Raw genomic sequence first — 21520 nt, 5'->3', positions numbered from 1 at the left:
GGGACTTCCTCAGCCGGAGGCGCCAGCCGCCGCGCCCCGCCCCGCCCCGCCCCGCGCCGCCCGCGCGCTGAGCCGTAGCGGGGGTGGCCCGAGGGATGAGGCACTCGGAGGGCGGCACGAGCGTAGTCCCTGTACACTCAGGCCATCACGCGAGATCCGACCCCAGGCGCTGCTTGTTTTGTGGGGCAAGAAGAGGTCCCTGGGAAGGAGTGACCGATAGTGCTTGCCTTTCTGAGCCTCTTTGGTAAAATGGGGTCAAGGGCCTGCCGCCCTGCTGTGGGGCTTCCCCAGGAGGAGAGGGCGCTGTCCTGCGGTGCTGTTCACTGAGAGCGCAGGTGCTTGCAACATGCCCAGTGTGTGTGTGTGGTGGGCGGACCCATTCCCTGCCTCTCAAACTGCCCAGGATGGCTTAAAGCTTAAAGCCCCTCTGTCCATTTTGTCCCTGTCCCTTTGGCACACTTGACCCTTCTGACTGGGTTGTTATTAATGTGGGTTGCTGCTGAGTCCAGCATGCTTTGGCCCGTGTGCAGTGGCCCAGAGGCTGCTCTGGATCTGGTCTGCAGTCTCCTGTCTCCTTGAGCTGTGCGGCTTCTGCTCTCTCAGCACTGCCTGAAGCCCGGCATCTTCCAGGTGTGGCGGGCAGCTCAGAAAATGCCTTCAAATTGTAGAAGCCACATGTGCACATGTTGAACAGAACCCAAGAGAGGCCAAGCGGAGATTTCATACAAGCTCTTCATTCATTCAGCAGCTATCTGGGATCCCTTGTGTGCCAGGTAGTGAGCCAGACAGACCAACCTGAAGTTGACTGCTAGAGTGGGTAGGGGTGAGGGGTTGACAAGAAATGGAACAAGCGAGAGCTGAGGAGAGCAAGCCATTTCCACCGCGCTCATGGGGCTTGGCTAAGCAAAGAGCAGCTGAGCAAGGGCCTGGGGACCACCAGGCTGCCAGTGATGCTGTGTACCCAGGGACCGGGTCACAGAACACTCTGGCTGCCATGCTGAAAGAACAGTCAAGTGGGGAGAGGCCAGGAAGCCCATCTGGACAGGAGGCAGCTGCTTTAGTCCAGGTCATAGTCCTGTAAGGTAGGTATGGGTGAGGACAGGGAGGCCAGCACCCAGACAGGGCCACACCACCAGACTGATCCTGCAATGCAAGCACGGTAGAGAAATGCAGGTGTGGGCAGCTGGCAGTGGGTGAGGGTCAGCGTCCTGTCTCTCCCTTCCATTCTCACTGTCCACTGGCACCTCAGGCCTCCTGTGTGCCCCTTGCAATGGAGCATTCCCAAATCCAAGGAGGAGCCCAGGAGGGCTGGGTGGGGTGGTGATGGAGGCATCAGGTATCTCCAGAACACACACACACACACACACACACACACACACACGCGGCCACATAGGCCCCATTTATTAGGCCTTAGCTCATAGGCTTTGCTTCTCTGTAGGGCTTTCTGCAGACAGAAGCACCCACTGCCACCTTGTCCAGACTCTCCTGCAGAGCCAGCCCCTCCTTGGCATGGGGATCAAGGGGTACCCCCTGCCAGTCCTAGTGCTGAATTGTCTCAGGCCATTGTCTTTGTGGCCTTTAAGGGTGCTGGGCTTTGTCTTCATCCCTGTGTCCTCTTGTGCTCATGTGGACTACTGACTGCATGGGGGACTGCCTGGACAACCTCGAATAGCTCTGTGACCCCCATTTTAAGGATGAAGAAATACAGGGCCAGAGAAGTGATGAAATAAATAAGATATGACTTTACTAAGCAGATGAAATTCTTCTAGGTACTCAGTAAATCCCCAAGAGACAAAATCCTGTGGTCCAGACAGCAGGGAGCTTGGCAGGAGAGGCCCAGGAGGCCCACATCAGGGTGTGAGTGGCCACCACTCATGGACAGAGAGATTGCTTCCTTTCCTTGTCTGCCCCTGCCCAAGTCCACCATCTCTGCCCCTCATCCTACCTCCCTCTTCCTGAGACTTGGCTCCCCTTGGGACCTGCTGCTGACTTGTGATCTGTTCAGTCTGGGCTTGGATCAAGGCCAGGGCAGGAACAGCCAGCAAAAGGCAAAGGGTCAGGTGCAGGGGAAGCAGGGGTGGCTGAGGGGACAGAAGTTCTAGAGGACTGGGTAATGGCCACCATGAATGCATTCCTTGCTGGACCCCAGCTCTGACTTCAGCCTTTTCCTCCACATCTGTTCTCTGCTCCAGGCAGAGCCAGTGGGAGTTCCCTGCCAGGGGCAGGGGTTGTGCGTTTCTCTGTAGCGCTCAGCTCTGCTTAGCCTTCTGGATAGGGCCTGGAAAGGCCAAGAGGAACTCCAGGTTCTGTAAAGAGCCCACACTGTGGAAAAAAAGAGTAAGAGGTGCCCAGAAACCAGGGGCTTTCCAGAGTCTAGAGGTCTTGTAGGACTCAGGCTTGTCAGAATGAGGTGGTTTCCTTCCTGAGCGTGAGAGTTCAAGTGCGCGTGCACGCGTGCCTGTGCCTGTGTGTGTGTGTGTGTGTGTGTGTGTGTGTGGCACAGGAGGTTATTCAAAATGAAAGGAAGACCAGAGGGTGGGTCTCCTGTCCCTTTCCTGGGTCACTCCTTCCATGTCTCAGGTTCTCTGCCTCTGGGCACAGCTGGTGACCCTCCAAAGGCCAGCTTGGCTTGTGTAGTCCTGCGTTCTCCCAGACTGCCACCGTGTGCACGGGGACACCGACTTTCTGGGCTTCTGGGGGCACTGGTGCTGAGGCAGGTTCTGCCTTCTGCACTGGGGTCCTCTGGTAGTCTCTGAGGACCCCAGCTAGCGATAGGGGCAGGCTGGGATTGGGGGCTGCTGTTTTCGCCATACTACTTCGAACCCATTCATTGACATCTCCCTGGTGTCCGTGACCAGTGGTGTAGGACAGTCTGCGCGCATACTTGCCCCTTCTCTGCGAGGGTCCTGGGGACTTCGAGGGAAAAGACCAGAGAGCCCTTAGAGGAGAATTTTATCTACGAGGGTGGGGCCCAGCGGGACACACCGGGTCGACGTCACCGGGGGAAAATGCTGCCATCCGCGGCCTCCTCCAGGATGGTCTCCACGTGGCGCCTCTGAGGGGCGGGGCTTGGGCTAAGCGTGTGTGGAGACTCGGGCCTCCCGCCCCTCCCCGGGCTAGCCCGCACCTCTTGCCGGTCCAGGGGGTCCAGGACGCGCTTCGGCTTCAGCTGTGGCGTCAGGAACAGCTCCACTCGGATGGCGGCGCGCGCGGAGCTCTGCTGCCGGATCAGCAGCGTGATCTCCTCCGCCTGCGGGCCGGGGCAGCTGAGCGGCGCCCCCTGCGCCAGCCCCCCTCCCCCTCGCAGGGTGCCCAGTGCTCCCCGTGCTCACCCGCATGTGGATGTAGCGTAGCCGGAGGGCGCGATCGCGTCCGCGGACCTCCGCCGCCTTGAGAACACTCAGGAGCGGGCTCGCGCGCCCCGCCGGCTGGTCGAGCGACTGCGTCCAGGAGCGCGGGTCGGGCATGCGGGTTGCCAGCTCCGCAGACTCGCGCGGGGAGAGGGAGGAGGCTGCGGCCCCGTCCTCGCGCAGGTCGCTGAACAGCGGGTGGCGGCGGCGTTGCGTGGGGGGCATGGCTCCCAGCCCCTCCAGCGTCAGCGCCCAGCCCGGCCTGGGCGGCTCTGTGGCAGTCGCTCGCTCTGTGCGCCCCTCGCGGGGCCCGGCTCCTAGCGAGGGCATCTTCCAGCCTGTGGAGGGACCAGGACGTCCCCCGGTTCCCGGCCTTGCGCATGTGCCTAACACCTCAGTCCTGCAGTCAGCTAGGACTTCCGGACCTGCTTAGAGCTGGAGGAATTGCCCTTCGCGCCCCACAGGCCGTTCCCATTGAGGGGAGAAAAGGAGCTCCCTTCAGGCGACCTTAGGCCCTGACCGGGCTGGGGACCTCGGGACTGCTGTGCTCGAGGCCAGGTTTCAGGGCTGACATCGGCAGTCACAGGCAGTCGCCCTCCCAGCCGGGTGTGTCCTGCTCTGTGCGGGGCCCAGGACGCGGGCCTCAGTGTTCAGGGTGGGGCTGGAGGGCTTGGTCCTGTGTGTGGATCAGTGTCTGTCCATGTGTGTGTGAGCAGGTGCACACGTAGGTGGCTGAGAGGTTTGGGTCCAGTGAGGGCGGGCTCGCTGCAGGGGCGTCCGTCCCCATCCTGTTGGCCTGTCCCCTGCTGGGTCTCGATGTGCGAAGCAGAGTCCATGGAGGAGATGATAGGTGGGGAGGGGCCACAGAGGAAAGGGAACCCAGCCCACAGCGCCCCACCCACCCTCAGGCCACGTCCCTTTCTCTGTGGGTCACGTGCCCCTCCCTCGAGCCCCAATTCCCCACCCCACTGGGCAGCTCCAGCAGCCGCGCTGCGGTGCACCGTGCCTGCACACCACAATACTTTGTGTTCTCCAAGGGAACCTCCAATTCAGCTGGACTCTCGGGGCTCCTGGACGCGGTTCCTCGGCAACCTGGATTCCCGCCCCTCCCCCAACCGGACAGGGCCAGGTGGCCCCCCCTTAGGAGGGGCTGGGCAGAGCTGGGTCGGTTTTGTGCCTAGAGCTCGAGGCCCGGTCCCAGGTAGTCGAAGTAACCCCTGGGCTTTCCAGCCTGGGTCGCCGCGCACTATTCTCTGGTTGTGGACTCCAGGTTCCTGGCTGGAGAGGTCTTTGGAACTAGTTTATATTAATGTTTATGTTACTTCCAGATCCTGTGCATGACTCTCACCCTCTTCCTAGATGGGTGGATGGTGCCTTCTGGAGTTTGGAGCCTAAGTCTGTAGGTAGAGGGCTGAGTCTCAGCAGAGGTTCTGGCCTTTCTGCAGGACGCTGTTCTCATTGTTTTTGGAAGCTTGCCCTGGCCTCTCAGTGAGAGGCTAAACTGTGGGTCTGTGGCCCATGTCCCTGAGCCTGCATGACCGTGTCACAGCTGAATGGAACAAGGGCCCCTCCTTCCAGCCCTCTAGCCTTACTCAAGTCGTGTGCTCAGAAAGCCCTTCCTCATACTGTCCCCTTCTTTCCTACATGTGCCTCTGAGGTGTGGCTTGCTGAGGAGGAATGTTCTGGGCTCAGGAGAAAGCAGAGAGTAGGGGCGGTAAACCTACAGGCCCTCTCCTCCAAGCAGCCTACTGAGACTGGGGATGCATCTGTGGCCTCCTGTGAGCCCTTTGGGGCTGGGATCTGGGCCCTTCTCCCAGCCTCCTGGGGTCCAGGCCAGGAGGACACAGGGGCGAGAGGCTTGCAGGTTCCTGTTGATGTGGTGGTGGTGGGGTCACAAAGGGAGCAGGGAATGTTCTGTTCTCCTGTAAGGAGGTACTCTGTCACTTTTCCTCTGTTTTGTTCCAATGAAAAACACTGATGCTCCCTCCCCTCATTCCGAGCAAGGGTGCTCAGAGGCCCAGTGCATGCCGGGTGCACAGAGGCCTGTGTCTTTGCTGGGAGGGAGGTGCTCCTGCATGGGCAGGGCCAGCCACTGTTGCTGTCCCCAGGACTCCCATGTTCTCTGAAGGCAATGGAAATCTAAAAGTGTGTTTATTGGCACCAAGTTCTAAAAATAAAACCCCAAAATTAAATTAATGAGCTGTATTCAATGACTACAAAATTTAACATATTGAAAAGCTGCAACTCAATTCTTTCGTTGTTGAACATAACTTTTGTTTGGTTGGGTATTTTTCTTTTTTTTTTTTTCTGTACCGGGGATCGAACTCGGGACCTTGTGCTTGCAAGGCAGGCAGCAGAACCAGTGAGCTAAATCTCCAGCCCACTTTTGTTTGTTTTTGCAGGGCTAGGGATTGATCCCAGGGCCTTGTGGATGCTGGCCAAATGCTCTATCCCTGAGCTACATCCCCAGTCCTATATATAAATTTTATAAAGTTAAAATCACAAGGATGAAGTGGTTTATTTTGATGAAACTCAGAACTGTTAATTTTTTTTTGCTTTGTTAACTGCGTGTGGCTTGGTGACTAAATTCCCCAGCCAGTGGCTGTCCCATGTGGAGCTGCTACATCCTCTGCTTTGATTCCTGCTCTCTGGTGCCAAGGGCAGGGCTGCTGAAGTATGTGGGGAGGGGCGGGCAGACAGCATCCCTGCCCAGGTGGTGAGGGCCAGAACTCCAGTCAGCCTGTGTGGTCCGAAGGCTGTGAACTCGGTGTGAGAGTGAGGGGTGTTTGCCCTGACTGTGTGTGAGTCTGTTTCTGGGACCCACGCTGCCCACATGGCCATGATATCCACTGCAGCCTTGTGAGCGTCAGCCACAGTCTGGATGTGTGTTCCGTGCTCATTTGTGTGAGCTCTGTCTTGGGCTGTTGCTGGTGTTCTGGCACATTTTGTTTTGCCTGCCCATGATGTGTGGATTGGTGGTACATTCTCTTTCCTGCTGACCCTTGTGGGCTCTGGCTCTACCTGTGCCCTTCTAGAGGGGCCTGCTGCCCTTGCTGAGTTGGAGCCAAGGGTCAAGAGAAGCCTGCGCTGTTTCCTCTCACTACCAGTCTCCTTTTGTGGGATGGGAGTTAGTATCCCATCCTGGCCACTCACCTACCGGGAGACCAGATGATCCGTCCTTCTATCTGGGACTGTGCCTGTGGGGGGCTGAGAAGCTGCCTCCGCCTGGTCTGTGTGCTAGGCCTGCTGACACACTCTCAGGGATATCTGCCCAGCCCAGAGCTCACAGGCCCACCTGGCAGCTGTGTAGCTGAGTTGCTGGGTGGGTGGGGCTGGGGCAGGGAAAGACAGGACTGGAGCTGGCTAGGGCCTAGGACCTGTGCAGGGAGGGCAGGGAGGAGCAGGCCCAGAGCCACGTGAGAGGAACAGACTGGCTCCCTTTGTGGCTCTGCGCATCCTCACCGTGCCTGCAGCATCCTCTCCTCCAGTTTGGGACCTGGGCTGGGAGGCAACTGAAGACCACTAGGAAATTAGGCTGTAAAGTGAGCAGGTAGGCGAGGGGAGCTGGGCCAGGGGCCCCAGAGTTGCCTGGCGAAGGGGCTGCAGGAGTCAGAGCTTCCAGAGTTGTGGCCTCCCCAGGCTCCTGAGGTCATGGGGTCAAGCTTGCCCACAGTGTGTGTGTGTGCATGCATGTGTCCCTGGGTGTCTGTGAGCCTGGGCCATGTCTGCCTGTTCTCACAGGCATCCCTGCTGTTGTAGCCAGGGTTTGCAAGTGAATAGGTTTAATACAGGACACAAAATTTATAGGATTATTTGAGAACATTCACCGCAGAAGTCAAATGCAGAAGAGTGCAAGAGATCTGTCCACTTGCTAGAGACCTGAAGAATCCAGCCAAGGGCCTGGATCCCACGGCAGTGTTCCGCACAAGTCCAGCTGAAGGCCTGGATCCCATGGCAGTGTCCTATGCAAGTCCGTATCAAGGATCTGCACCAGGAAGGCACAAAGGCCAGTGGTGGAAGCTAGAAAGTCTGTGCCAGGGGGGTGAAGGACCTGTGCCACCAGGCTGAGGGATCTGCTCTGGAGCCAGGAAGCGACGCTCAAGGCAAAGACCAGAGCTCCCCTCACGAGAACAGCAGCCATCCCCCACAGCAAGGACCTGAGCTCCTCTGATGAAGAGAACAGCCAACTTTGTATCAGGAAAACTAGCCACAGCTAGCTTCTCCAGGAAAATCAACAGCATATGATTTTCCTCTCCAGTTTTCTTTTTTTTCCTTTTCCTTTTTTTTTTTTTTTTTTTTTTGGTACCAGGGATCGAACTCGGGATCTTGCGCTTATGCGGCAGGTGCCAGAACCACTGAGCTAAATCTCTGGCCCTCCAACTTTCTTTTTATGCCATTGGCAACAATCCTCAGGTGGGTCTTCCACACCCAGAACCACGCTGACTCAGTTCAGCTGTGCATTCCAAGTTAACCATTAGTTAATCTACCATACCTGCCCTCTCTTATGTCTGCCCATGTGCCTTCATACACCTTGTCATGGGTTTGTGTGTGTGTGTGTGTGTGCCCGTGTGCATCCCTGAATGTGTACCTGCATCTCTGTGTTCAACCTTTTCCTGTCTGGGTGTCTCTGTGTGTATCTGCAGGAATGTGTCTCCTGAGTATCCATGTGTCCCTGAGTCTTAGCTGCAGTGGAGATGCAGAGACAAGTCCTAGGGGACAGCTTGGGATGTTAAGTCCTGGGGCATCTGCCTGCTCCAGCCTCTCCTGATTCTATAGGTATCCTAGCAACACTGTAGCCAGTTGCCTAGCAACCAGGTCCCCATCCTTGCAGAAGGAGCAGGGTCTGGCTGGTGGGGGGAGGTCTGGCTCTCTGTCACAGCCACTATAAGAGGAACAACACCATGACCAGGTGGGGTCTGGAACCACATGCAGGGGTCACCCACATGGCCTTAACCTGTGATCTTTCATCTCAGGGGACTGCACTTGTACCCTCTGAGGGAGGTCCACCTGAAAGAGCCCTTTATTGGTGTGTGTGCCAGGGCCCATCTCTGGGGCCCCTCCTTATAGAGCTGCCCTTGGTATAGCTCTCCCCCATCTCTTTTTGTTTTTTGGCACCAGGGATTGAACTCGGGTCCTTGTGCTTGCACAGCAGGCATCGGAACCACTGAGCTAAATCCCTGGCCCCTCCCCCATCTCTTTTGCTAGGTGGATTCATATCTCTGAGGCTTTGTGCTCATACTAGGCACAAGGAGCACCAAGTAGGTATGGCAGCAGTACTGGGTCCTGGGCCCAGGCATCCTCCTGCTTGTTTACAAGGCTCTGACCTGATGAGAGCTGCCTAGGCCAGGGCGCTGTCATCTGTCTACTTGCTGTGGCTTGGCTTCCACGGGGGCCTGGCTGAGGGGTACAGCTGTGGACAGGGAAGTTCAGCCAAGGCTGGACCGGCACAGATGCTCCAAAGCTGTGTCCATGTGTACTGGGCTCCCACATCTGCCTCTGAGTGCGCACATCTCTGTGTGCGTCTCCCCCAGCCTTGTCCTGTGTCTGAGTCTGTGCCTATGTGTCTGTGTCTGAATTCCGGTCTGTGTCTCCAATTCTGTGTTTGTGGCCTGTGGACATCCCTGTCCTGTGTCCCAGCCCGCGCATGCCTTTGTCTGGGGTGTTTGGGTTCATATTTTAACATGTGCCCTGATGTTGTGTGTGTTTCATTCGGTGTGGGCCCAGGTGGCCCAGGCTGGGTGGTCCTCCCTCCCGAGCCCCTCCTCCAGCCTGCGCAGCCGCCTGCTCTGGAGCTGCAGCCTCCTCCCCGCCCTGAGCTCTTGGCTGCTGAACTCGCTGCTCCTGCTGCTGCTGCGTCTGGTCTGGCATCTGCTGAGTCGGAGCTGCCGCCACAGCTCCATCTCGACTCTGTGCGGGGACGGCCAGCCCCAGCCGCAGCTGCCTCTCTGCCCTCCCTGCTGAGGGTTAGGGTCTCCTCAATCCTACCACCCAAGGACATTTTGGAGGTGAGGGTCTACGGAACAGGAGATGGGGGGCTTGCTGCCGCTGCGGGTGTGGCTGGCTGCTCAGCAGGGCTGGGAGAGGCAGGAGAAAGCTGTGCCCAGCCATTTATGCCACAGGCATTTCTGGGCTTGTCGCTTGTGTACGGGTGTGCATGAGGGTGTTTCGGACAGTTTTGTGTCGTGTGTGCATCCCTGCTTCTGCGAGACTGGGTAGCTGTGTCCCTGAGTCTCAGCAGGTGGATACGTGTCCTTGTGTAACCGTGTCCACACAGACCATGCGTGAGGCTGTAGATGTGATACGAGATGTCCAGCGGGGTGCAGGTGTGTCTATGTTCCATGAATCCCTGCATTTGGACCTGCTCTCCTGTTTGTATGTGTTTCTGCATGTGTATATGCGTGCTTGTGTCTTCATGTGAGTGCTTGGGTGTCTGCAGGTGCCCATGGTGGGGGGGTCCCAGTGCCTGCTGGGCTGCCCGTGCCATGCTCTGAGGACTCAGCAAGCATGGTCCAGTACTGTGGTCACTTGTTTCTGTGCCTGTCTCAGGTTCTGTACTGAGTGGCTTTGCAGGGTTACAGCATGGAGTCTCTCTTCCCTGCCCCATTCTGGGAGGTCCTCTACAGCAGCCACCTTCAGGGAAACCTGTCCCTTCTGAGCCCCAACGACAGCGTGCCACCCCATCTGCTGCTCAATGCCAGCCACAGTGCCTTCCTGCCTCTTGGGCTCAAGGTCACCATCGTGGGGCTTTACCTGGCTGTGTGCATTGGTGGGCTGCTGGGAAACTGCCTCGTCATGTACGTCATCCTCAGGTAGGCTGAGCCCACTAAGGTCCCCGACTAGTGAGTTCCACACAGCTGTGGAGGGGGAATCTGAGGCAGGGGGCTGTTGTAGTTGGATTTGAACAAGTGGAGATTTCCTGCTTCCCCCATTAGATTCCTTTCTTCCCTGTCCAGGGGGTAAGGTCAGTTCTGAGGTCTGGGTTGCTCATCTACTCTGTCTCTGACTGTCCTGGGCTGAGACGTCACCACCTTGAGCCCGGTTCAAGTTGCAGCCAGGCTCCATGCCAGCTGACAGTGTGAGTAGCCTCATGGGATCCCACAGTAACCCCAAGGAGATGGCTCTTGTGACCCCTTTCCTCAGATGGGCAGAAGGAGACACAGGGACTGACTGGTGCTAGGATGGACCGGAAGCTCCCTCTCTCTGGCTGCAGGGCTCCCTGGCTGTGGCAGTCAGCTGTGGCTGAGCCCATGAGAGCTGGTGCTCAGATAGGAAGCTGGGGAGGTGGGGACAGAGTTGGGGGAGTGGTGGGAGCATCACAGGGATGATTGTGGAGTGTACCATGAGCGCCACCACGGGGTGCACTGTGGCAGAGAATGTGGGGCAGCATACGTCTAGCTATGCGTGTGTATGCGATGTGTGGTCAGACAAGGCAGGAGGAGGAGCAGCTGTGCTCCCCAGCATTGCCCTCCAGGGAAGGGCCCTAGGGAGACTGCTCCCTGACCTGCATGCCCCTTCATGGTTGGAGGACGTGTCACGGTCCAGAAGTGCAGGGGCCAGGCCAGCCATGTGCCGTGACCATCCCTGCTATGACAAGTGCCTCACTCCTGTGTCTCTCCTCTATGCTGGGGCATTGAAACTCTCAGAGTCACTTCCTGTACTGGGGCAGACAAGAAAGGGCATCTTGTCCACCAGTTCCCCAGAGAGCGATGCTTAGGAACTGCTGGGGCCATGCTGGCTCAAGAGTCCACATACAGTATATTTTGAGCCAGTGGACTTTGGTGGCTGCCAGAAATCAGAACCACCTGGTTATGAGCTCCACTCTTTACCAACTCTAAGGCTACTTAGACTGTGTGGGTGGCACCTGTCTGTAATCCTAGTACTTGGAAGGCTGAGGCAGGAGGGTTGCAGTGAATTTGAAGTCAGCTTGGGCTACATAAATGAGTTCAAAGCCAGCCTGAACTACATAGCAAGACTCTGTCTCAAAAAAACAAAAAGCAAAACAAAAAAACCTCTAAAAGGTACTTAGATCCTCTGAGCCTCAGTTTCCTCCTTCATAGAGTGAGGGTCAATATAGCACATTTATGAATCTCAAATGAGACAAAACCCATGTGAAGAGATTGGCATAACTCTCTCCCATTGTCACTGCCATTACTGTTACTTAGTTGCAGTGAAGGCTTTTGGGCTTGTTCGTAATCTTTCTCTAGAGATGGAACTAAACCCCAAATGCCTTCACGGCAACTAAATTGATGTGGAATATTGTCACTGGCACAACTGTAATCCCAGCACTCAGAAGGCTGAGGGAGGACGATTGTGAGTTCAAGGCCAGCTTGGACTACATCGCGAGACCCTATTTCAAAAAATGAAATAAAAACTTGTCGTCTCTGGTTCTGTGGCTGCCGCCACTTGGTGTTGGTTGTCACCCATCGTCGCAGCCATCACCTGCACCGCCATGCTCAGATCCTGCTTTCACCACTGTTACGGCCCTTAATTCATCCAGTACATATTTTTTAACCACTTGTAATTTTCTAGGCCCGTGGATGCAGTCAGACCCTATTAGCTCCCCTCTGTGCCCAGATCGCAGTGTGGAGTAGAAAGGCCTGTGATTAGCTTTTATAGACCTTGGGGCTGTTGGAAGCCTCTAGCACCACAAGGCCAGCAGGCGAGTCTGTGCGATGTCTTGAGGGAGACCTGAGGGTGGCAGGTTCATTCTCGTGATTCCTACCCCTCTGTTCCCAGTAGTCAAGTGCATGCTCCGGTACCCTACATGGGCCGGCTTTTCCAAAGCAGGCCAGTCTTTAAGTCTTGGAACCCTTTTGTGTGTGAGAGGATCACTTCAGGAGTTTGCTAAAACTTTTGCCCCTAGGGCGGAGATTTAGCTCAGTGGTTACCCTGCCTGCCTCACAAGCGCAAATCCCCAGTACTAAAAAAAAAAAAATACTTTTGCCCCTGGGCTACATCCAGTTTGACTTACTCAGTGGGCCTAGGGTTGGGTCCAGGATGCTGCTGCTTTTTTTTTTTTTTTTTTTTTGGTACTCGGGATCGAACTCGATCGAACTCAGGTCTTTGCACTTGCGTAGCAGGCAGCGAAACCACTGAGCTAAATCCCCGGCCCAGGATGCTGCCATTTAACAAGCTCCCTTGGGGACTCTGCTGTTGAGGGACTCAGGGCTGGTATCTTCCGTGGTGGCCAACAAAATGAGACTCTTGCCCTTCGCTGGCTTGTTCATTCAGAGTGGACAAATGGAACCTTTCTTCTCTCTGTCCTCTCTGCAGGCACACAAAGATGAAGACAGCTACCAATATTTACATCTTTAATCTGGCCCTGGCAGATACCCTGGTCCTGCTCACGCTGCCCTTCCAGGGCACAGACATCCTTCTGGGTTTCTGGCCATTTGGGAATGCCCTGTGCAAGACAGTCATTGCAATCGACTATTACAACATGTTCACCAGCACCTTCACGCTGACTGCCATGAGTGTGGACCGCTATGTGGCCATCTGCCACCCGATCCGTGCTCTTGACATCCGGACATCCAGCAAAGCCCAGGCTGTCAATGTGGGCATCTGGGCCCTGGCCTCTGTGGTTGGTGTTCCAGTTGCCATCATGGGCTCTGCACAGGTGGAAGATGAAGGTCAGTGGGGTGGGCTCCTCCTTCTACCAGGCTCAATGGCTCCCAGTGGCCCCCCTGACCCTGTTTCTCTCTCTGCAGAGATCGAGTGTCTGGTGGAGATCCCATCCCCCCAGGACTACTGGGGTCCTGTGTTTGCTGTCTGCATCTTCATCTTCTCCTTCATCATCCCTGTCCTTATCATCTCTGTCTGCTATAGCCTCATGATCCGGCGGCTCCGTGGTGTCCGCCTGCTCTCAGGCTCCCGAGAGAAGGACCGGAACCTTCGGCGCATCACACGGCTGGTGCTGGTGGTGGTGGCTGTGTTTGTGGGCTGCTGGACACCTGTGCAGGTCTTTGTCCTGGTCCAAGGCCTGGGTGTTCAGCCGGGTAGTGAGACCACCGTGGCTATGTTGCGCTTCTGCACAGCCCTCGGCTATGTCAACAGCTGTCTCAACCCCATCCTCTATGCCTTCCTGGATGAGAACTTCAAGGCCTGCTTCCGAAAGTTCTGTTGCACATCCGCCCTGCACCAGGAGATGCAGGTGTCTGACCGTGTGCGCAGCATTGCCAAGGATGTGGCCCTTGGCTGCAAGACCTCTGAGACAGTACCACGGCCCGCATGACTAGGCGTGGACCTGCCCATGGTGCCTGTCAGCCCTCAGAGCCCATCTACTCCGAACACGGAGCTCACGCAGGTCACTGCTCTTTAGAATGACACCCGAGCCTCAGCTTCTGAAGCCTTGAGCAGCTTTCCCTTTGGCCCAGGGATGCTTGGCCCCAGGGGAGGACCTGGTGACATCATGGGACAAGTCAAAGCATTAGGGCTGCCTGCGTGTCCTCTGTTGGACTAAAGCTGGCCTCCTGGATCAGGACCAGAGGATGCAAGGACACTGCCTGGAAGTACCATTGCAGTCTTGGTGAACTCTGTGGATGCATCTGCCTGGGGCCTGCGTTCACACTGCTTCACATGATTTCCCCACCTTCTGGCTCAGCCAGCTGATCTGTGTGCTCTCAGTGGCTCCTGCCAGAGGTGGAACAGCCCTAAAGCTGTGTGTACACTCTGCTGCATGCAGTCTACATGGCAGGGCTCCAGCTGCCCTCAGCTTTGCATGTTTCCTTAGGTCAGCCAGACAGGCTTGGCACTGTCCAGGAACAAAGTGGGTAGCATTTCTTTGGTGTGGCACTGTCCCTGAGCCTGGAGCTGTCCCCTAGAGCACCTGCCTATTCTGACTTTATCTGTGCAGCCAGGGTTACCCTAGTAGGGTTATCAGTCCCCAGCTGAGGCCTCAGGTGGGTCCTGAGCCCAGTGCTTTCTGAAGGTTCTCTTCCTGCTGCATAGTGCAGCCTATGGATGTGGACCTGCCACCCAGTTGTTGCTTGCTTTGCCTGACCTTGGCTTGGCCCTAGGCCTGACTTCTGCTTCCCTTCAGGAGCCCACAGGAGGCCTGGCTCTTGGAACCTGTGGTCTCCAGAAGTGCGAACTATCATGCATAGACCATGCAGCGAGCTCTGCTTCTTGGGAAGCAGAGGTGGCTGAGGAGGAAGGTCCCAGGTGACTTCCATGGGCTGCTCTGTTGCTCACAAATCAGAGGCTCTGTGTGCCTGATCCTGACTGCTTGTTCAGGGCAGGGTAGGGGAACATGCTCTGTCCAGAGGGTCCCATGACCTCCCAGAGCCTCTCCCTCACAGTCTCTGCTCTGCTTGAAACCAGGGCCCAGCAGGGGCCTGGATACAGCTGGAAGGAGGCCTAGTACCTTGGGAAGGGTGGCAGTTGAGATGTACTCTTTCCACACCCCCAGTGACTGCCTGCTGCACTTAGCAGCCTCTGGGTAAGGCCTGAGCTTGCTCCCAAATCAGAGATTGGCTTCACACGCCCAGCTGGTGTGAAGGGTGGGGTTTGGCAGGGCTGACTTGAGCCAAGCTGCAAGGACTGTCTGTGCTTTGGGGGCATTGGGAGAGTCTCTGTACCTTGGGAATTCCCTGCTGTGCTCACCTAGAAAATCATACAGTGTTGCAAATGCTCTTCCTCTGACGAACTATTGAGATACCTGCAACATTGGAAAGACTATTCTTCCACTGAAATCTTGGTCACGGGACCTCAAGAGACATGGGCCTGGGTCAGGCTTCTGTCTTGGGGAGCCCTGGCCACAGGGCTTGTTCCCGGGGATGCTGGACTCTGTGATGCCTGTGACAGGAGCCATCTGGGTTCAGTGCTTCTTGCCAAGGTTGAAAGCTTTGTGAATTTGTGCTGGTGTAACATGCCTCTTTACATATTTCTGCATGTGATGTGTATCATTTCCCATGCATGTAGCCAGCCTGGAACCCATCTCTGGGGGTAAGGAAGGAGGGCCATAATAAACACTTGTTCACTGACTGGCCCTGGCCATGTGGGGACTGGCTGCTGAAGTAATTTTTGGGTTGGCATGTTGGGGGAGGGGGCTGTAGAGCCCAGGCCACGGAGTCCTGCCTGGTCTGTACATCTTACAGGCTGGCTCTGTCCTTGGTGGAGAGTCTCCTGCAAGATACAGGTAGGGTGAGAAGGAAGCTAGTTCATGCTGCAGGGGGCACTACCTTCCCTTTAGCAGTTTCTCCCTACACAACTGAGTGCCACCTCTTTCTGCCAGAGTTGGTGGATGCCCCTCCTGGGCAGTAAGGCTCCCTTTATCCATTTCACCTCTGCAGATCCTGCCCCTGTTCACTTTCCCTTCCATGAACAGATCTGAGTGGAGTTTTGGCAAAGCGTGGAGACAGGTGGTCAGGCCAACTTGTGCCACAGGGATCTGCCTCTTGGCTCCTGTGTGAGCCCAGTTCAGCTCAGGAGACCTGCAGGCAGATGACTGTACCCCAGGGGCTTTGGGAGAGGGTGGCAGGGTGTGGCTTGGGTCAGGGGACAGGTTTCCAGGGTAGGGCAGTTAGCCAGTGGTTGGTTTTATGCACGTTTTAATGATGGACTATTAACTTGGGCTGCCATAAAAAGGCACTTTAGACTGGCAGTTTACCAACAACCAACGTTGATTTTGGATGGTTCTGGAGGCTGGGAGCCCCGGTGTAGGGAGCCTATGCCATCCAGTTCTGGTGAGGGGTGTCTTTTCACTCTGTTCTCCATGGAAAGGGGCTCCAGAGTCTCTTGTACCCTCTTAATGAGGGCACTGATCCCTCCATGGGGCTGTCACCTCACAACCTACTCATCTCCCAAAGATTCACCTCCCAGTGCCCCCTCTCAGTGCCATCATGGGTCAAATAGTCCTTAACAGACATATTGCTATTAAAACAAAAATTCACCATCAAGCAAAAATTTGAGAGGAACAGGCCTAGGGGAGTTACAGTGGCCTGGCACCCAGGAGGTGGTGTGGCCCTGGGCTGCAGGCCCTTCCGCCTTGGGCAAACATCTGGGGCCAGCGCCCGGGGAGGGGCATTGGAAGAGGCTGTGCCTCCATGGCCCTCCTGGACCAGCCACCTTTCGGGGCCCCTCCCTCGCTCCCTGGCACCCCTGCCTACATCTCCGCCTCATCCGCTGCTGGGCCTGGTCAAGACTGGCTCCTCTAAGCCTCGATTTCCTTCCCTGTGCAGAGGACTGTAGAGCCGTCTTCACGGGTCGGGGGAGGCCCGGGTCTGGAGTGGTGCTGGTGAAGACCCGCTGGACCTCAGGCAAGTCTGGTTCAGGGCTGCTTTGGAATCTTCCCACCAGGGGGCGCTGTGGCCACACATCAGGCTCAGCTGAGGTTCCCCCACAAGGGGCTGTGGTTGCTATGGGAGTGAAATTTGGGTACTGAAAGGGAGCCAGGAGCCAGAACATGGGGACTTGTCAGGGTAAGCTTCTCAGGGTGGCCCCTCCCTGATGCCAGGAGCTCACAATGCAGGACCCTGCCAAGAAGTAAGTACCTCTGTCTCTGTCCTCTGTTGTTCTGGGCCTGGCCTGCCGGTCTCAGTCCCCTGTGGTGCTCCAGGGAGCTGCAGAGGGGCCGGGAGGTCATGGATGGGGCAGAAGCGTCCTGAAGGAATCAAGGACTTGGAGTTTGTAGAGGAAACCTCGTGTGCACCTGCTTTGCTGTGGAGATGGTGAGGGCAAACGGGGCAGAGTGGGGCCCGGCCCAGCCCAAGGGCACGTTAGCCTCCAAGCCTGGCACACTCCTCGGTGTCCCTGCCTGCTGTTCTTCTCACCCTCGCGCATTCTTACGCCATGCACCTGGCTCTGCCACGAGGCAGTGGCAAGCCCCAGCTCTCATCCTGAAGGAGCTGGCGTGTACAGGAACAGTGTGTGGACTGGTAATTAGGCTGTTTGGGAGGTGTGACTGCACTGCAGGAAGGAACAGACCCTGGGTGCCTTGTTCTTCCTGCAGAGCTGTGCGTCTGGGTGATGATTTGAAAGTACGAACATCCCCCTCAGTGTGGGCTGGGGTCAGCAATGGGGAGGCAGCAAGGGGTGGGGAGAGGCCTGGCTGTTTCTGATCCCTGCCCTGGGTCAGCAGCACCACACCGAGAGGACACTCATGCAGCCCCACGGCAGCCCTGTACAGTGACATCCCTGACAGTCGGCCTGCTTGGAGTTGATCCGCAGTCCCTGTGCGGCCATGAGAGGACCTGGCCTCGCCAGTGTCCTTACTGAAATCTCAGGGGAGACCCAGACAAGCCTCTTCCAGGCTCCCGGCTCTCAGCATCTAAAACATTTATTATTTTGTAGTTCTTAAGTTTTGTAGAAACCTGTCATACAGCAATAGGCATCTAATACAGTGTAGGAACAAGGAAGATGCTGGGCAGAGGCAACATCTGGGTTGTTTGGAGTTGGAGGTATGCAGGGGACAGTGGGCAGGGGGCTGGTGCTGTTCTGAATTCAGGCAAAGGCCTAGTTGCCCAGGAGGCTTGGAGTGGGGGCAGGGGCACATGCCCTGAGCGCCCAGGGGTGATGAATGCTGGGCCTACATATCAGGGCCCCAGGTCTGAAATCCACGTGGTGACTTTGCCATTGGGTGAGGCCAGAGAGACATGGTAGGTGTAGAATAGCTGGCAGCCAGGCCTAGGCCCGCCAGGTGGCAGTGGTTTCTGAGCAGCCTGTGCTTCCCCACAGTTCCAGCTTCTGCTGGCTGAGTCCAGCTCCCAGGCCCAATCAAGACGGAGAGGACTTCAGATGCCAGGTCCTCCAAGGGTCAGCCGGCCCTTAGGGGATGGGGCTGAGGGCTCTGGCAGAAGGGCCCTGTGTCCTACATCAGGATATGAAGGGGCCACGGCTGAGGGGGTGGGGTACAAGGGGATGGGTCCCCTGGTGAGCTGTCATTGGGTTTCAGGCCGTTGATGCATTTTGTGGCTTCATTTGATACCCATGTCCTCAGCCTCATCAGAAACACTTGGCTTTGCGCTCCGTGGTACCTACACCTTTGTCACCTCCCTGTCCTGTCTGAAGGAGCCCAGGGGCTCCCACTGTGGAGCACAGCACCAGCTCCAGGACAAGCTTACAGCTTGGGTCCCTTCCCTTCTAGGCCTCTGTTATCAGGAAGCCTGGGTTCCAGAGAGGAGATGGAAGGGTTCTGGGGGGCCATCTGTCCGTCCATCCTCTTTGGGTGACCAGATTCAAGGTGCCTGCTACCAGGATCTGAGTCCTTGCAGTTGTCCAGGAAGCAGAGACAAGGACAGGACCACACTACACTGGTCCTTCTTGGTGGCGGCCCTTTGCAGGGTCTGTGCCTGTGGGGAACATAGGGGTGTGGTGTGCTGTAAACAGGCAGGACGTCCCCTGACCTGGGAGGAGTGGCTGGTGGTTCTCAGGGCCCTTGGCACAGAAACATGGTGCGGAAATTCTTTTGGAAGCTGTCGTCCAGGAAGGCATACAGGAAGGGGTTGAGACACGAGTTGGCATAGCTGAGGCTGGTGATGGTATAGGAGATGCCAATGACAAGGGATGTCTGGGGCATGTCTGTGGTCAGGGCCACCACAGAAGCCAGGTGGAAGGGCGTCCAGCAGAGGAGGCACACAGCCAGCACGGTGAGGACCAGGACTGTCACCTTCCTCTTGGCCTTGCCTAGGGCTTTGGCGCCTGAGTGGAGCTGCATGGCCCTCAGCCGGCGCAGGAGGTCCATGTAGAGCACACAGATAGTGCACACAGGCAGTGCAAAGCCCAGTACCAGTGTGTAGATGCGGCTGGCCTGGAACCAGGCCCTCTCTGGCTGGGGGAAGCTCAGCCCACAGGTGGGCACCTGCAGCTCGTTGCTGTAGACACGAGCAAAGGAGAAGAAGGGCAGAACCATGATGGTGACGCCCAGCCAGACACACAGGCTAGCAACCTTTGCTCCCCGCTGGGTGCGCCGGGGCACACGGCGGGACCGCACGGTGGCCAGCACCACTAGGTAGCGGTCCACGCTCATCACAGCCAGGAAGTAGACGCTGGAGAAGATGTTGTAGTGGTCGATGGCCAGCACCAGCTTGCAGAGAGGCTCCCCGAAGGGCCAGCGCTGCAGCAGGTGCTCTGCAATGTTGGCTGGCAGCACCAGGATGGAGAGCCCGTCAGCCACAGCCAGGTTCAGGACAAACACGTTGGTCACTGTCCTCATCTTGGGGGCCCTCAGGATCACATAAATGACAGCCGTGTTCCCAGTCAGCCCCACGGCGCAGAGCACAGAGTACACAGCCGGCAGGAGCACGTAGAGAGCTGACAGCGGCTCGGTGGAGGTGGTGTTGGGCTCAGTGCTGCCTTCCTGGGAGCGGCTGCCATTCATGGAGGTGAGGAAGGAGGTGCTTCTGGTCTCAGGCGGCTTTGTGCATGCAGCAGCCTGCATTGTGTGGGGCTTGGAGGTGCGTGTCTGGGCAGGGATTTCCTTGGGCTGGATTCTGGGAAGGAAGCAACCAGAAGCACTGTGACCTGGCTGCTGGAGGAGCTTCGGCCACCCTGCCAGGCCAGCGACATGTAGGGTGACTCTGTCCACTTCAGTGCCGGGGCAAGAGAGTGCCCCGTGGCAGCCCTGTCCGGTGATGGCTCGGGAGTTGACATGCTTGGACAGCAGGAATTGGGGCAGATAATCTCCCTTCCCAAGACCCCTCCTTGGAGGGCGGCTGAGCCCGCCTCCTGGGAAGCCCCACCCTCCTGTCCCTGTTACACAAAGCCAGATCTAGGCTGCCTCCCCTCCAAACACACCTCCCAGGCGCATCTCTACCTTTGCAGAGTCTGAAGCGCCCACCTGCAGTGTCCGGGAGCCCCCCTAGTGCCACTGCAGCCCCGCCTGCCCCGCTGCTCCTGTCACTGACCTGTCTGGAGACTTGTGGCTACAAGTCGGTGGCAGAATGCAGGCAGACGTGGGAGTGGAGGTGCAGACTCAACTGACAGATGCCCAGTGGGGCTGCAAGCTAGTCCTCGCTGATGCGAGGGGGCTTTCAGGACCTGCCCTGATGGCAGATGCCTCAGCCCCAGCCAGCTTCCAGCCAGGTTCCCGACCCTGTGGCAGTGCTGATGTGCTTGCTCGTCAGAGGCAGGCAGGCAGCAGGCAGGCAGGCAGGCGGCTCCCACTTGCTGACGTGGCACCGTCGGGCTCCCTCACAGCACTGCAGCGCCTGCCATTGGCCCATCCCAGGGTCTCCTTGGCACCCACTTATCCAGCAACTTGCCAGTAGGCAGCTGAGGCACATGTGCATGTCTGCGCAGCGTCTGCATCTTGTGGGGTCTGCCCATGGGTTATGTGCACCTGGGCACCCTTGTCTGTGCAGCATCTGCATGCTGTGGGGTCTGCCCATGGGTTATGTGCACCTGGGCGCCCTTGTCTGTGCACATGGGTATCTGCGGCTGACCCATGTGTGTGTGCATGGTATGTGCCTGTCAGTGCATGCGCATGTGTGCCTGTGTCTGCCCGCATGGGGGTTTCTGTGGGTGACTCTGCACCTGTCTGAGGCCTCTGTGTGTGTCCTTGGCAGGACACGGGACCTGGGGGACTGTACATCTACATATGGAAACAGAGCTCGCTGGCCACAGACAACCGAGCTCTGTCTTTTGCTAAAAGAGGAACACAGACATGCGCAAAAGCTAAGCGCGCCATGGGAGGCCATGGAGAAGGGCAGTTTACTCCTATGTGGACTCCTGTCCCTGCCCTGAGTACACTGTCCCTGCTCAGACAGATTGCTGAGTGGTCAGAGCTACACTCTGCTCTGGGCTGATCTTCACATCCCTCTCTACTCCCCACTTTTTCCTCCCCTGGCTTCTTCAGCCCCAATTTCTGGGCAGGGTTGGCTCTGGCTATTCTTTGCGGGCAGTTAGGGATGTATGGCCAGAACATCTCAGGGCAGTTGCTGTCGTGGATATGGTGTCTGGAGGATGTTTTCACTCTAGGAGGTGGGGGTGCCCATGAAAGTTATGCCCATTGCCTTCTGGGTTCCGAGGCTGTCACCCTATACCAGCAGGTTTGTTCCTCTCCTGAACTGCTCTGTCAAGCCTCTTGGCCCCTATGTCCCAAGCCTGGGTCAGGGCAGGAGCCTTGTAAGTTGCCCTGAGTGCCCAGAGGCTGTCAAGCCCAAGGCTGTGTCCAGGGATGCTGAGTGGCTTCCCAGCCTCCCCCTGGACTCTGCCATGAAGTGACCGGGGTGGGG

At 57.1% G+C, this 21520-nt stretch overlaps 3 protein-coding genes across 10 annotated transcripts; 1 reads left to right on the top strand and 2 right to left on the bottom strand.

The window, feature by feature from the left end:
* Positions 1-12: 12 nt before the first annotated feature.
* Lkaaear1 (LKAAEAR motif containing 1) lies at positions 13-3902 on the bottom strand. Of its 3 annotated transcripts, XM_004841178.4 has the most exons (3): positions 3333-3902; positions 3128-3250; positions 13-3055 (listed from the first exon to the last, which is right to left on the bottom strand). In XM_004841178.4, the coding sequence occupies exons 1-3, from the start codon at positions 3678-3680 to the stop codon at positions 2996-2998; spliced, it is 531 nt and encodes a 176-aa protein (XP_004841235.1). In that variant the 5' UTR covers positions 3681-3902; the 3' UTR covers positions 13-2995. The 3 variants fall into 3 exon arrangements, with proteins under 3 accessions (XP_004841235.1, XP_087054092.1, XP_021110980.1); XM_087197966.1 differs by having other exon boundaries at positions 3128-3902; XM_021255321.2 differs by having other exon boundaries at positions 13-3250.
* Positions 3903-7648: 3746 nt separating this feature from the next.
* Positions 7649-15349, top strand: Oprl1 (opioid related nociceptin receptor 1). Of its 6 annotated transcripts, none has more exons than XM_004841133.3 (4): positions 7649-9355; positions 9921-10159; positions 12624-12979; positions 13058-15349. In XM_004841133.3, exons 1-4 carry the CDS (start codon positions 8801-8803, stop codon positions 13579-13581), a joined length of 1674 nt encoding a protein of 557 aa, XP_004841190.2. In that variant the 5' UTR covers positions 7649-8800; the 3' UTR covers positions 13582-15349. The 6 variants fall into 6 exon arrangements, with proteins under 6 accessions (XP_004841190.2, XP_004841188.1, XP_012926304.1 ...); XM_004841131.3 differs by having other exon boundaries at positions 9169-9355; positions 9897-10159; XM_004841132.4 differs by lacking the exon at positions 7649-9355 and adding an exon at positions 10304-10425 and having other exon boundaries at positions 9898-10159.
* Npbwr2 (neuropeptides B and W receptor 2) lies at positions 8449-20445 on the bottom strand. Its single transcript, XM_004841135.3, has 2 exons — positions 20192-20445; positions 8449-19777 (listed from the first exon to the last, which is right to left on the bottom strand). The coding sequence occupies exon 2, from the start codon at positions 19723-19725 to the stop codon at positions 18715-18717; it is 1011 nt and encodes a 336-aa protein (XP_004841192.1). The 5' UTR covers positions 19726-19777; positions 20192-20445; the 3' UTR covers positions 8449-18714.
* Between the last annotated feature and the right edge of the window lie 1075 nt (positions 20446-21520).

Source organism: Heterocephalus glaber, unplaced genomic scaffold (genome assembly GCF_053883595.1).
Source record: "Heterocephalus glaber isolate CG9 unplaced genomic scaffold, H.glaber_assembly_v1.0 deba00001673, whole genome shotgun sequence".
Classification (NCBI taxonomy): domain Eukaryota; kingdom Metazoa; phylum Chordata; class Mammalia; order Rodentia; family Bathyergidae; genus Heterocephalus; species Heterocephalus glaber.
The sequence above is the reverse complement of the archived record's forward strand: the minus strand, read 5'-3'. Positions and strand labels throughout refer to the sequence as shown.